General features: G+C 41.8%; 1 protein-coding gene across 2 annotated transcripts; it reads left to right on the top strand.

Annotated features, from left to right (window-relative positions):
- The first annotated feature begins 79 nt into the window (after positions 1–79).
- On the top strand, positions 80–13415 carry sesn2 (sestrin 2). Of its 2 annotated transcripts, none has more exons than XM_050034491.1 (11): positions 80–910; positions 2003–2068; positions 2712–2903; positions 8365–8547; positions 9965–10201; positions 10338–10470; positions 10554–10669; positions 10836–10919; positions 11350–11456; positions 12602–12746; positions 13014–13415. In XM_050034491.1, exons 1-11 carry the CDS (start codon positions 599–601, stop codon positions 13098–13100), a joined length of 1662 nt encoding a protein of 553 aa, XP_049890448.1. In that variant the 5' UTR covers positions 80–598; the 3' UTR covers positions 13101–13415. The 2 variants fall into 2 exon arrangements, with proteins under 2 accessions (XP_049890448.1, XP_049890450.1); XM_050034493.1 differs by lacking the exon at positions 80–910 and adding an exon at positions 926–1431.
- The last annotated feature ends 213 nt before the right edge of the window (positions 13416–13628 follow it).

Raw genomic sequence — 13628 nt, 5'->3', positions numbered from 1 at the left:
GTGACAGAAATATTTAATTGAGTGTTTTTAATGCACCCTGAAGTGCAGTAAAAAGTTTGCTGACGTCACAATGACGTTGCATAAGAAAAAAAGCTCTCTAACTGCTCTCCAGCTGAACGAAACCAGCGTGTGAAACCTTTATTTGTTTCTCGGTGCCTCATGGGAGCTGATTTTATCCTTAAATTAGACTTTGCTTTAGTCAGGGAGTCCAGTCCAAACACAAACCACTGAGCTCAGACTGTTTGTATCACCGAGACACCGTGTAACGCTGCTACAACCGTTGGCAGCATCTGTTAGCAGCAGCTAGCCTAGCTTAGCGAGCTAACCGGCAGACCGGTCAGGTTAACGTCAGTCGACCGGCCGTGAGAGAGCTTTAAAGGTGGTCCGTTAATGATTAGCGGAACAGATGATTGCGCAGCAGTGACCTGATGCAAGGGACACTTCAAGTATCCGGCTGTTAAGAAACCCAGCGTTTGCATTAAGCTACCATAAACGGTGAGATTAATACTGAAGCTAACAGTAGCTAGCCGGAGCGCTACGTAGCTCAACCCAGGTGCTTCTAGAGTCTCTGCGAGGTGCTTCGGGACCAGTACAAGAGATGGCAAGCAACGGGGAAAGCACACCGGCTCCAGGGTCCGGTTCTGGACACTCACGTCGCCACCAGTCCGAGTCAGAGTCCGACGCCGACCCGATTGCCAAAAGCCTAGCAGGGCTGTGCAGCAGGGACGAGGAGGAGCGAGCAGCGGCTCTGGAGGAGCTCAGCCAGGGGGTTCAGGTGTGTTTGGAGCTGACCCGGCCCGGTTCGGCACGGCTGGGGAAACAAACACTCCTACAGCTGCTTCGGCTGTCCCGGTCCTGTCCGCTGCAGGAAGTACAGAACAGGGCAAGTGAGCTGCTGCGAACTGCACAGGTAATGTGGGGATACTGGTCATAAATGTTGGGATACTGTTCATGTAGATATTCAGTGTTTCCTGCTGAGACTCAACAGCACTTGGACATAATTTTCCAACTATAAGTCTGTTAACAGGCAGTTTGTTTTTCTTTTCAGCACTATTGCTTTCTTTTCTTATCATGAGCTCCAAATATGAAGTGAATGATTGATCAGTAGTCAGGATAACCTTGCAGCTGATCAGCCATAGTTATCAGCTGATTGCAGTTTCCCTTCAGATTGCTCTTTATTTCATCAGACGTTGAACTGTATGAGGTGATGCAAGACTCTGCCGCGGTGTGCACAAACAAGCAGGCTGGACACGCCCCCTCCCGGTGCCCTGAAAAACACTCAGACACACCCCCCGAGCCTGGCAACAGGCAGACCACTGTAGCTGGTAGACATACAAGTCAGGCCGCATCTGAGGCTTTTTAACTTTATTTTTCCTTTGCTTTGGAAATAATAACTTGTGGTATATTGCTGCCGGTGTTCCGATAATGTCGGTGAGTTTATCTCAAGGTTTGGTTACAGATTTCATGGGCTGAGAGTTATGAAACTGGTTCTCTAGTTACAGTACAGCTGCTACAGCGTAAGTAGGTCTTGTCAAGTTCAAGGACGGTGAAGGTGCAGATTTTCTTCAAAACTTTTTTAACATTTTGACATAAAGTAATGTAGATGAAGATTTTAGACAATGTAAAGCTGAAACAGCAAATCGATGAATCAATTTGTAGGTCAAAAGTGAAGTAATCAGCAGCTATCTTGACTGTATTTTGATAATAAGTTTGTCATTTTTCTTTCCAGCTGTTCAGTTGTGAGATTTTGCTGCTTTTCTTTGACATATGTGATAGTGAACTCAGTATCTTTACGCTTTGGGCTGCTGATCAGACAAAACAAATCAATTCAATGACAATATCCTGGACTTTGGGAAATTGTGACACAAATTTTTCATCATTTTCTGACATTAAATACAATAGATTAAATGATCAGTTGAGAGGATAATTATCAGATTAATCAGAAATTAAATTAGTCATTTTTTTAAAAATGTATAATTTAACTCTCTGTCTTCCATTTTAGGAACAAGGAGTTGAAGTACCTCGGGCTTTAGCATCGGGTCCAAGTGCCTTTATTCCTGCAAAAGTGGTGTGTATGTCTTTTTGTTCGCTCAATTATTAAATATATCAACTGCTGTATTTGATTTCCAAATGACAACACTTGTTTAAAATGGTCTTCTAGGTACATGTTAGCAAAATGTTGTGATGGTGTGAAATCATAAGAAAGTGCAGTGGTTTTTCCAGCAGTAAAACTTAATGAGACATGGGGCCGTGTATAACGTTGATCACCTTTTATTTCATTTTTGCATTTTAATGTTTATTGATGACACTTTCCATATGAGAGATGTGGTTTCACAAGTCCTCCGTCTAATTCCAAGATTTTACTGGGCTTGTTGTAGGCTGGCTTTTTGATGAACAGTCAAATTAGTGCTAGTATAAGCAGTGTATTGCAAACTGCATTGCCTGTTGCTTCATGTCATCAGGCAACAGCAGAAGTATGTTGCAAAAGCCCATGACTAAAAATGCTGATTTCATATGTGACTCATCCTGAGCTTTCTACTGGAAAAAGTGGGAGTGATGTGTCATGTCCGGCTGTAAGAGAAACATTTTTTAAGTGAATTCCTGCCAATCTGTCCTCAAGCATAGTAAAAATATAATATGATATGACTCAAGCTGCTAGGAGATCGTTTGTCAATTTTCAACTTGTTCTTTGTCTTGCTCCTGCTCCTCAGATGTTAAAAGACCCTGGGCCAGACCAGGACATCCTTATCGAATCTTTCCTTTCCTTGGGTCGCGTGGACCACATCACCATGGTGATGGCGCTGCACCCTGCCTACCTAAGTTGCTTCCTGAGGACTCAGCATGCTTTGTTGGAAATGGACGGCCCCTTGCCCCGTCACTGGAGACATTACATTGCTGTTATGGTAAGAAAACTAAAGTATATGATTGTTAACTAGAGACACCTATCAGAGCTTTCAGATCAACATCAGTGACTGCAATAAGAGCCTCATGTGCACTCCTGAATGTAGAACTTTGCCTACTTTATATCTTTAACAGACACAATAAAAAAGCACTTCAAATGTAGATCCGCAAAATGACGCTGACTATTGCGTAATCAACTTAATATAAAATGGAGTCAGCAGTTTCCAAAGACTCCCATGCAAGTACATAGTGACTGTTGTCATTAACATCAGCTAGAGAAGCTCATGTTGTTTGATAGTTTGGTGGTTGTCCCTGTACAACCAATATGTACGACAATAGTACACTACAGCACGGCATAAATAGCAACGAAACAAATTTGTTGGAGCATTTCATTTAAGAATTAACCGACATTATCCAACTAAGACAGCTATTAATAAAGCCATGATTGTGTGTTCTTAAACCATTATTTCAGACTGGCAAAGTCTCTGATGTTAGTAGACCTTGAGTTCCATTTTTTTGCCTGCATGAAAGGAGGGAAGACGGCCAGAGCATGTCTTTCTTTTTTTAAACAAGGTATTTTTATTGCTAATTCAATAAGATGCACAGAGCTTCAACAAACAAACATAGAACCAACCAATGAGGACAGAAAACAACCCCACACACCAACCCAGAAACACACAGAGAAAGCCAGACCAGCGAAAGGAAATAAAAGACAAAAATTGTATGTAATTTAAAACAATATATACATAAGTATAAAAAAAGAAATAAAAAAAATTCAAAAATATTTATACATACAAAATAGAAATATTACTTTAAAAAAAGGGACAACAAATTAATTAACGTGTGACATAAGTAGGGGAGTATTACATGTTTCATTACAATTTTTCAGCTTCCATATTAGCTACAAAACTTAAAAATGGTTTGCCAGGTAGCAAAGAAGCGTGCAGTTGATACTTTAATAAAACAACTGATTTTCTCCAATTGTAAATAACACATAATGTCCTTAATTCAATGTCCATATGTTGGAGGTGAAGAGTCCTTTCATTTACACAGGATGAGCCTTCTGGCCAGCAGTGAGCAGAAAGAAACAATGTCCGTTTGGGCTCCACTTAAGTTAACATCTAGAGGAGTTACTCCAAAAGTTGCCATGGACATGAATGGGGCAACCAGCTGTCCAAACGTTGTTGAAAGTTTTAAATAATATACATAAAAGAAGTGGTTTAGGACATGACCAGAACATGTGACATAAAGTGGCTGAAGACTGTTCGTTCGGTGTACAATCTTAAATTGAACAACCATGTGTCTCAGACAAATAAAAGATGAATACATTTTTTTGAATAGCTTTATGTCACACCTCATCCGATATCTGTTCTCCAATATCCTCCTCCCATCCCTGCTTTTAGATTATGAGCACTGAGTAATTCCTAAATTTGACTTATGGACTGTTTTTTTATCTATGCTACATTCAAAAACAGAATCTAAGAGGGATGGGTAATGGCAGGAAGGGAAACACCCAAAATGAGAAGCCACAAAGCTTCAGAGCTGCAAGAATCTGTAAAAGTGTACTCAGGGTATAGCATGTCTTTCTAAATACAACCATACAGTCAGCTCCAAATGAGACTGTAGTCTTTTTATCACTAACTGTAGCTGGATAGCGTTATAAGGAATTGTAACTAAACAGGGTTACCTATCAAAATGAAACTGTGTTGGATCCCTAATATGATGCAAGCACTGTACATTGTTGCATTTATTTGTGTTTTGCTCTGCTAAGTTATTGCTGGTCTTATTATTTATCCACATATAATATGCTCCCACGTCATAACAGATGTAAAAAATTGTTAAAGGGAATTTTTGAATGTTTTTTAAGTGGGGTTGTTTAAGGTTCATATCCATAGTCAGTGTATTACCCACAGTAGACAGCGGTCAGCACACCCCCACTTTGGAGAAGCAGGCAGGAAGCTAAACAATGTGCTGGTGAGGAGGGGGCGCTGCCAGAGCGTATTTTAGTCACCTAAAAAAATTAATATCAGTTTAAGTGTACACTATATTTAGAATATTTTCACAGCTATACCTTGTCGCAGTTACCTGTGCTGTCTTCAAAACCATCAAACTCCTTCGACAAAAAATGTACTGTTACCTTGCAGGCCAGGAGCTTCTGTTCTACCGCTGCCTCAACCACTGCCAAGTTGCTTGTGTTATTGTGTGACTTTGGTGTTTTCAAGGGTTGGTTCAGATTCAACACAGTCACTCAATAACAGAAACAAACAAAATTGAGGCAGTGGTAGACCAGTAACTGACATGTTTTGGAAGGTAAAATTACTGTCAAACGAGTCTGGTGGCTTTGAGATAACGGCTCTACTCCTGCCGCAAAGTGCTGTCTGTTTGCTAGGTAAAGTGGTGAAAATATTCTACCTATAGCATACACTTAAAATGATGCTGATTCTTTTAGGTAGCTGAAATACATTTTCCTGCTGCAGTACATCGCTTAGCTTCTGTGGCAGTACCCCTGTTTGCTTCTCCGAACTCAGGGCGTGCTGACTGACATCTGCTATAGACAATACACTGATCACACTGAATTACCTCATACAACCCCACTTCAAAAAATCTGACCTATCCCTTTAAATATCAGTTATATTGTTCCTTAGAAACAAACCACTGTATTTGCTGTTTACACTGTAGATCTGTACATGCACAATCAGCTGTTATAAGGCAGGGTGAAATACAAATACATCAAAATAATATTAGTGCACACTGCACATTAAAATTGTCCTTTACTATAAAGAGATAACTGTTGGTTAGATTTTCCATCATGGTGTATCAAGCAGTGGCACTGCAGGTTAAATCTTAATGTCAAAAAAGTGATTACTTCCTGATGTACTTCATAAGCCCATGAGTGAAGCGTTTAAGTGGCAGTGACCATGTGTTTGTCTCGTGTTTGCTTGCATCTATGTTAATTCTTTTGTGTCAAATGAGGCCGCAATAACAGCAGCTGTAAACGCTCTAAGGCCTGTAATTGGATTTTGAAAGGCCACAGTTACAGGGAGTCTATCCTTTTAATGTTTAGGCTAGATATTGCATGACTAATAGCCTAAAGATTCAAAGTAATGGCAGACTCTGCAGCTATTATTTTCTGTTTCTGTGACCAAGTCAAGCGTGCCAAAGTGTTTTTATAATTTCTTTCTTTTTACACACACTTAGTATTTTGTTTATGGTGATACCTTCATACCTGTCTCCACTAATAATGGAACAAAACCTGTATTGCAGTTATACAGTTATTTTAATGTTGCTGTAATGCTGTTTTCACTGCAGCCCACTGCTTTTACAGTCCCAGTCAGTTCAGCTGTAGTGAACAATTATTAAATGGATTCAGACCGGGACGGGTCAGGGGCTGAAGTGGTGCTATCACTACACTGCTGCTTTTTCTACATTTCCAACAGAAACTCTCACAAAGCCTTAACTGAGTGGAAACAGCTGCAGCTAATAAAATAAATTGAATTAAGTTTGATTTATGTGTGCCAGTTACAGTAGCAAGCACTGACAGTGATGATTATTGTCAGCACTTGATCCTTAACGAACTGTAATCAAACTGCGTGCTACATTTATTTGCTGGAGCTGTTAAAATGATCACTTAACTAACACATTCTTACAATTACTTATGTTAAATAGTCGGCTTATTCTTTATTTTTTAAGACATTTTACAGTGTAATATACACGACTTGAGGCAGCTTTTATATGTGATCTCATCATGGTGATGCACCATTGAACTGGGTCACAGATTATTGCCTCCTCAGTGTTTCAGTGGCTATTAAAGGAATGGCATAAATTGTTTTCCCTGAATACATATTGATGCTGATACCGATACTAATACTGATACTGATACTACTAATTCTAGACATACCTTAATATATCAAAGGCTCTGAAAGGTGTACTCTAAAGACATGGCAAAGTTTAAATAAATCAGGCAAGTATAATGTCAGTATATTAATATTGTATGTCAATATGTATATGTATGATTTGTTTCATTCAAGGCATTGCTTTCTTTTTAACTGTACAGATAGACCTAATTTTCTTCTGATACAGACCATTTAAAGGTTCAGTGTGAAGGATTTAGGGGGATATATAGGCAGAAATGGAGCACAATATAATAAGTATGTTTTCTTCAGTGTAAAATAACCTGAAAATAAGACCTGTTGTGTTTTCATTACCTTAGAATGAGCTGTTCGTACCTACATAGGGAGAGAGTCCACAAAGATTGTCATGTTCCTAAAGCATCCCCTGAACAGACAAACCAAACACTGGCTTTTGATAGGGCCATTCACATCTACGTGTTGACCACAGTAGTGAGCAGCCCCCCCGCTAATTTTTTTAACACTAAACTGCTTTATTCAGTGTTTCTACTGGTTTAAATCATCAGGTGTTTGTTGTGGAGAGGTAGAGACCTCTGCGGATAATTCAGCTCTTGGTAAAAACCTCCTGAACGTCTGGATCTGACATGACACTGCTCAAATCAGTGTCTTTACTGGTTTAAATCATCGGGTCCATTGGTTTTGGAGAGGAGGAGACCTCTGTGGATGATTTAGCTTCCAATATAAACCTCCTGAATGTCTGGATCTTAAGTTATCAGAGAAAGTAGGTGAGCAGACATTAACAGGTGCTGAGCTGGTGGCCTATCTGCGATGAGTCAAACCGCATCGGAGAAACACTGATTTGTAATGTGAAACTGCATTATTCAGTGTCTTCACCGGTTATAGTCACCTGGTCCTTTTTGTTAAAGAGAGGAAGAGACCTCTGCTGATAATATGGCTCCTGATAAAAACCTTCTAAACAATTTACACTGAAGGAATTCTAACTCTGAAAAGTTTCAGCTGGTTGCAATCTGCTTTATCTAATTGATAAATCCCCTTAAATGTTACACACTGCTCATTTAAGGGAACTGGAATATTTCTGTAGATATCCCAATCATTAGTAAGGTACATGTAAGGATACCACAGTGGTTGAGGTTAACTATTGCACAAAAATGCTAATTTCTAGTCAGTAATATGATTTTTTAAGGATGTATGAATCTAAAAATCAGGAATAATTGAACAGTCTTCTTAAAGAGAAAGATGACAGATGCAAAATGGACTTGGCAGGTCACTCTCTGCTTGAGGGTTATTCAGCTACTGTATCATAGCGAGCCACTAACAGAGTCTGCCAAAGACTGTGATCCTCTCATAAACATTTAATGACTCTCATCCCTCATATATTCATCACATTAGCTGCCCTCTCTCCTCAGAAATGCCACTCATTAGACCTCAAAATGATCTATTCGTGGAAAAATTTAGCTGTGTTACTTTAACCTCTGAGCCCTTTTCATATTTATGAGCACAGGCAGTTCTTATGCATAATGTAGTTGCTGTACACAGACTGCTGATGGAGCATGGTTTTTAATGGACGGGGTACCCTTTCTGATTTGCTTCACAGGCTGCGGCCCGTCACCATTGCTTGTACCTGGTGCAGCAGCACAGCGCGGGCTTCCTCGAGGCCGGAGGGGACGAGAGCTGGCTCAGCGGCCTCAAGCACGCTCCACCCAAACTCCGCAGCCTGCAAACACTCAACAAGCTGCTGGCACACAGACCCTGGCTCATCACACAGCAGCACATCCAGGTCAGACACAACGCCCACTCACTACCTCCCTGTGTCTCTCTCCTGCTCTCTTTCCTGCTCCCAGTCTGTCATCATATTATAATAGTGATATGATTTAATACATTGGATTTCTAACTTAGGCTGAATCTGAAATTACTCACTCACTATATATATATTTATAAGCTACTGTAATACACGGTCCATTAATAAATACAGCCTCTGTGAAGTTTTTTGGTGCTTTCCTTTGTGACATTGCAGCGCACTATATTGTCAGGTGTTCATTTAATTTCATCCTCCTCTGTATTCAGTGTCAGAACATAATAAGCCTTTCAATAGAAATATTTTAAGATAGTGAACACTATAAACTGACCTACAATAATATGAATTATCTAAGTATTCATATCTCAAATGTTTTACTGCCCAAGTACAAAACAAGCCTAATATTAATTCATGTTATGTTATGAAGTATTTTCACCCTGCTGAGACCTACCTTGAATCCAGTGCTTTAATCACTGCCCTGAACCTGTCTGTCTCTACTGTCTGCAGCGGCAACATGTCCTTGCATAGGCGGATTGTTGTTGCATTTGTAGTGTCGCTCCATTACTGGCTTTTCTTGTCATAAGCAGTGTCTCTAGCACTGACGCTCCAGACACTGCAGGTTGACGACCTTGAATCTGACGACCTTAAAAGCATTCGCTCTTGGTTTTCCAACATGTTCTGTGCAGAGGTGATGCAGTAGTTAAAGTCCCACTGATTGTCACACACCTGAGTGTGTGAAATTTGTTCGGTGAGCAACAGCGGTGCAGTGCTCGGGAATCATGTGGTGATCTAACCCCCCATTTCCAACCCCTGATGCTGAGTGCCAAGCAGGGAGGCAATGGTCTAGTCTTTGGTATGACCCGGCTGGGGATCGGACCCACGACCTCCCAGTCTCGGGGTGGACACTCTACCGCTAGGCCACTGAGCTGGTCCACTTGTCCAGTAGGTTGCTAGTGTTACCACCACTGGCAACAGTTGCTCAACAAACTTTGCAATATAGCTCTAGTTTTCTGAACAGCAGTCCCAGCATTCACACACCTTCTAGTGCATCTCTGGTCTCTTTTTTCTGTCCTTGTGCTGAAGCTGCTAACAGCCTGTTTGCGTCATGCTGCCTGGTTAACTAGTGAGCTGTACCCGCTGCGTTACAAATTGTTTGTGTGTCACACTTTGTTTTGTGCCAGTGTGTTTTGCCTCGTGAAAGAGAGTAAGGGTGGGTTATTAATTGCAATCGTTAGTAAGAGTGGTACACATTTAAATGGGCATCTGAAAAAGTCATATCATGGAGGAAAGTAAAACGGGTATACCAGATAAATTGATATAGCGGCAAGCACTAATTCCCAATCAGTAAACCTAACATATGAAACTTCACCTACGCACCTCCTGCCCCTCTGTCCTGCAGGAGCTGGTGTGTCCTGGAGCAGAGCCTCGCTGGTCATTGGCTGAACTCATAAATGTCGTGGTCCTCATGGCACACGCACACTCACTCTCTTCGTTTGTCTGGGGCTGCGGCTTGAACCCTGAACCCGACCATATTGGGGGTTATACCTACCAGCTTCCATCACCCAGTCACCTTCCTCGGAGCCCTCACAGCCCTCACAGCCCTCATAGCCCTGCTCATGAGGACGGCAGGCAAGAGGTGAGTAAAGCAGCCATTTTCACCACAGGTGTGACAGGTTTAAAGTTCACAATGTCAAAAGGAGTAATATTGTATGTAAAGTAAGGTGTAAAGTATTGTAGTCATTCCAGCCCTAATCTCTTTTTATTTTCTCCAGTTGGTTGAAGGAGCGATGGAGGTGGAGGTGTTGATGCAGAGGATGGTGGAGCTGCAGCAGCAGGAAGAGGAGTGCACACAGGAGGAGATGGTTACCCGCTTTGAGAGGGAGAGGAGCGAGATCATACCAACTGGTACAAACACGCCCATGCATCACTCCGCTGCTCACTTGGTTGGCACTTGTTTACTCACTGTTTCCTCTTTGTCATTTGTTTAGCGGTGGTGCGGGGAGCACCACCTGACCTGGTGCTGCGGCTGGTGGAGGATCCAGAGTTCAGATACGAGGACTTTGCCCCCAGAGGAGAGCAGGCCCCACCCACCATGAGAGCACAGGTAGTTGGGAGCATTTCTGCATGGTCAAGTTGATTATATAGTTTGCAGATCACAACACATGTTCCTAAGTTATTTCTTCATTTTTTTCAGCATACAGTGCCTGTTAATTGTTCATGCTAAGTTTCATAGACTTGTGTTTGTTGATGTTGGCGTCTGATGTGTGCAGGATTACTCATGGGAGGACCACGGCTTCTCTCTGGTCAACAGACTTCTACCAGACATGGGCCAGCTCCTGGATGAAAAATTCCAGGTACCCTCTCCTTTGACCTTGTTGAAGCCTGGGGGTTCATTATAATTATCTTTAATCAATGTTTTGTTGATTTATCTTTTTTAGTGAAATACTGGACACTTTTATCCCTTCAAGCCTCTAAAATGACTCAAATTAAAAATACTCTTTAATTGGTCTTCTCACACTTCATAGACGTGCACCCTGTAACGAGGAGATGCGTGGTCGTCTTCACCCCAAACAGCCCAGCAAAAATATCAGCACTTAATACTTGGAAATAAATATGACCAAATTTCAGAAGAATATTGGGAAAAACACAAAAAGTTGAAGTGGATGTCCAATCAAACAAATCACGACATTACTCCCTGGCATCTTGTTCAGACCGCAGAATGCTGTACACAATTATTTATCAGATTGATTGATATTATAATGAGATTAAGAAATGTCTCTGCAGGTTGTGAGCAACCTGACCTATCACAGGATGGCCATGCACGAAGGTGTGGACACTCACACTCTGAGAAAAGCTCTGTGGAACTACATCCACTGTCTGTACGGGATACGGTCAGTTTCCTCACTCTACTACAATTCATGTAATTAATAAAGTTTTAAAGGAAGAGTGTGTAGGATTTAGTGGCATCTACAGTGGGGGTTACAGATCCAACAAGCTGAAACATCCCCAATGTGCCAAGCGTGAACTACCACTTAGAATTCCTTTAGGACGCATTCACACTGGCACTATTTGGTCCGCTTTAAACAAACCCTGGTCCACTTTCACAGATAGTTTGGTTCGTTTGGAGTGGTGTGTGAATGCTCATTTGTAGTTTGGTGTGGACCAAATGAGCGAACCCTGGTCCGCTTGAAAACTGGGGGTCTCAGTTCACTTGCAAGTGAACCCTGGTGCAGTTCGCTTACAGTGGGAAATGCAAACGGAGTATCCAACAAACCAAAGAGAGGAAGTGAACCAAAGAGAGGAAGTGAACCAAAGAGAGGGAATGACATAGAGCTCAGTGCATTTTGTTGTTTGGTGTTTTTGTGGTGACCCAGCCAGCTGAAGGGGATGGATTTCCATTCTCGGTCCTGGCCAATCAATGAGCCTGGTTTTCTTTTTCCTCATGCTTTTTTTCTTCCTGGTCAGTCGTCGTTTCGGGCAATACTGCTCCCAAACGAGCAGCTGTTATAACTGCATGACGTTGTCCAGGCGGTTTGGTCCGCTTAAAAAGTGCAGTGTGAAAGTGAACTGAACCAAATGAAGGTGTGAAATTTTTCGGCATTCCCCACCCAATCAAACCGAGTCCCACGGACTATCCTGGTGTGAATGAGCCCAGTGTTTAAGTCTCTACCTCTCCAAAAATGGACCTGGTGATTTAAACCAGTAAAAACACTAAATAAAGCAGTGTCACCTTGAATAAATCAATGTTGCTTGTCAAGGAGGGGCTTCTAACTATGGTGGCCGACAAAAATGTGATTGGCCGCATCTAGAGCCAGTGTTTGGTTTGTCTGTTCAGGGGATACTCTAGAATCATAGCGATCTTTGTGGAAGAGATCCGCTCCCTATGTATATAAACAGCTCATTCTAAGGTAAAGAAAACACACCTATTATATTTATTCCATATCTGCTAATATACCCCCTAAATCCTACACACTGGACCTTCAAATGGGTTTTGTCTCTGCTTTGTCACTCACTTTCTACCATTGTACCTGCACAGCTACGACGATTACGACTACGGCAGCGTGAACGTGCTGTTAGAGCGCTCCCTGAAGCTGTTTGTTAAAACCATGGCCTGTCACCCCGAGCAGACCACCGCACGCATTTACCACGCCTTCTGGAGACACTTCAGACACTCCGAAAAGGTACGGACGAGTTCAACCACGCACCTGACCCGGCCTCTTCAGCCGCACAATGAATGAATCATTTGACATTTTAACAGGTCGTGTCTCTTTGGTACCTCCTCAACAAAGAATGAATCATTTGACATTTCAGCGTGTCCTCTCTTTTTTCTTCTTCCTTTTTTAAATGTCATTAGAGGAGGAAGCTTTGAATTGCAGACAGGACTTGCAAGTGTGTCACCTAGTAACCTGGAGGTAATGACATGCTGTTGTTTTTTTTCCCTTCTCCAGGTTCATGCAAACCTTATAGTGATGGAAGCACGGCTACAAGCAGCCCTTCTCTACACCTTACGAGCCATCACACACTACATGAGATGACACGCTCACTCATGTTATTGCAGATGCTGAGCCAGCTGTGATGTATCACAGCCCAATACATAACATTGATAGACAATCTCACACATACACACGCACACAAACACACACACACACATCACACACTACAGTGAATGTCTCTTTATGCATATCTTGTGTTTCAGTGTTAATGTTCTGATGCTGCTTTGCGACTGGAATATTTGATATTTAAGATTTGTTACTTATGTTGCACTGAAGATTATCAGGTTCTGTTTCCTCCACTTGAGCCTCAAGTGTTGTTGTGAATATCTTGCACGTGCTTCTGTCACACCCGGACATATCGAATATCTTGCACGTGCTTCTGTCACACCCGGACATATCGATATGCACCATGCCAGCTATGCAGGTGGAATCAGATCTGGTATAATTAAATCATCATTGTGGTTCAAATGTTTATTTGGCGTCTGTTCGAGCTTATAATTCATCACCCACAAATAGCTGCTGTTCACACTATGACTACTAATGCCTCAGCCTCTGTGTCTGCAGCACACA

Source organism: Epinephelus moara, chromosome 22, assembly GCF_006386435.1.
Source record: "Epinephelus moara isolate mb chromosome 22, YSFRI_EMoa_1.0, whole genome shotgun sequence".
Taxonomy (NCBI): Eukaryota; Metazoa; Chordata; class Actinopteri; order Perciformes; family Serranidae; genus Epinephelus; species Epinephelus moara.
The sequence above is the reverse complement of the archived record's forward strand: the minus strand, read 5'-3'. Positions and strand labels throughout refer to the sequence as shown.

Coding starts and splice junctions, on each gene's coding strand:
- sesn2 (XM_050034491.1), top strand. CDS start 599: ATGGCAAGCAACGGGGAAAGCACACCGGCTCCAGGGTCCGGTTCTGGA. Junction 2,069..2,711: donor CCTTTATTCCTGCAAAAGTG/GTGTGTATGTCT, acceptor CCTGCTCCTCAG/ATGTTAAAAGACCCTGGGCC. Junction 12,747..13,013: donor ACTTCAGACACTCCGAAAAG/GTACGGACGAGT, acceptor TCCCTTCTCCAG/GTTCATGCAAACCTTATAGT.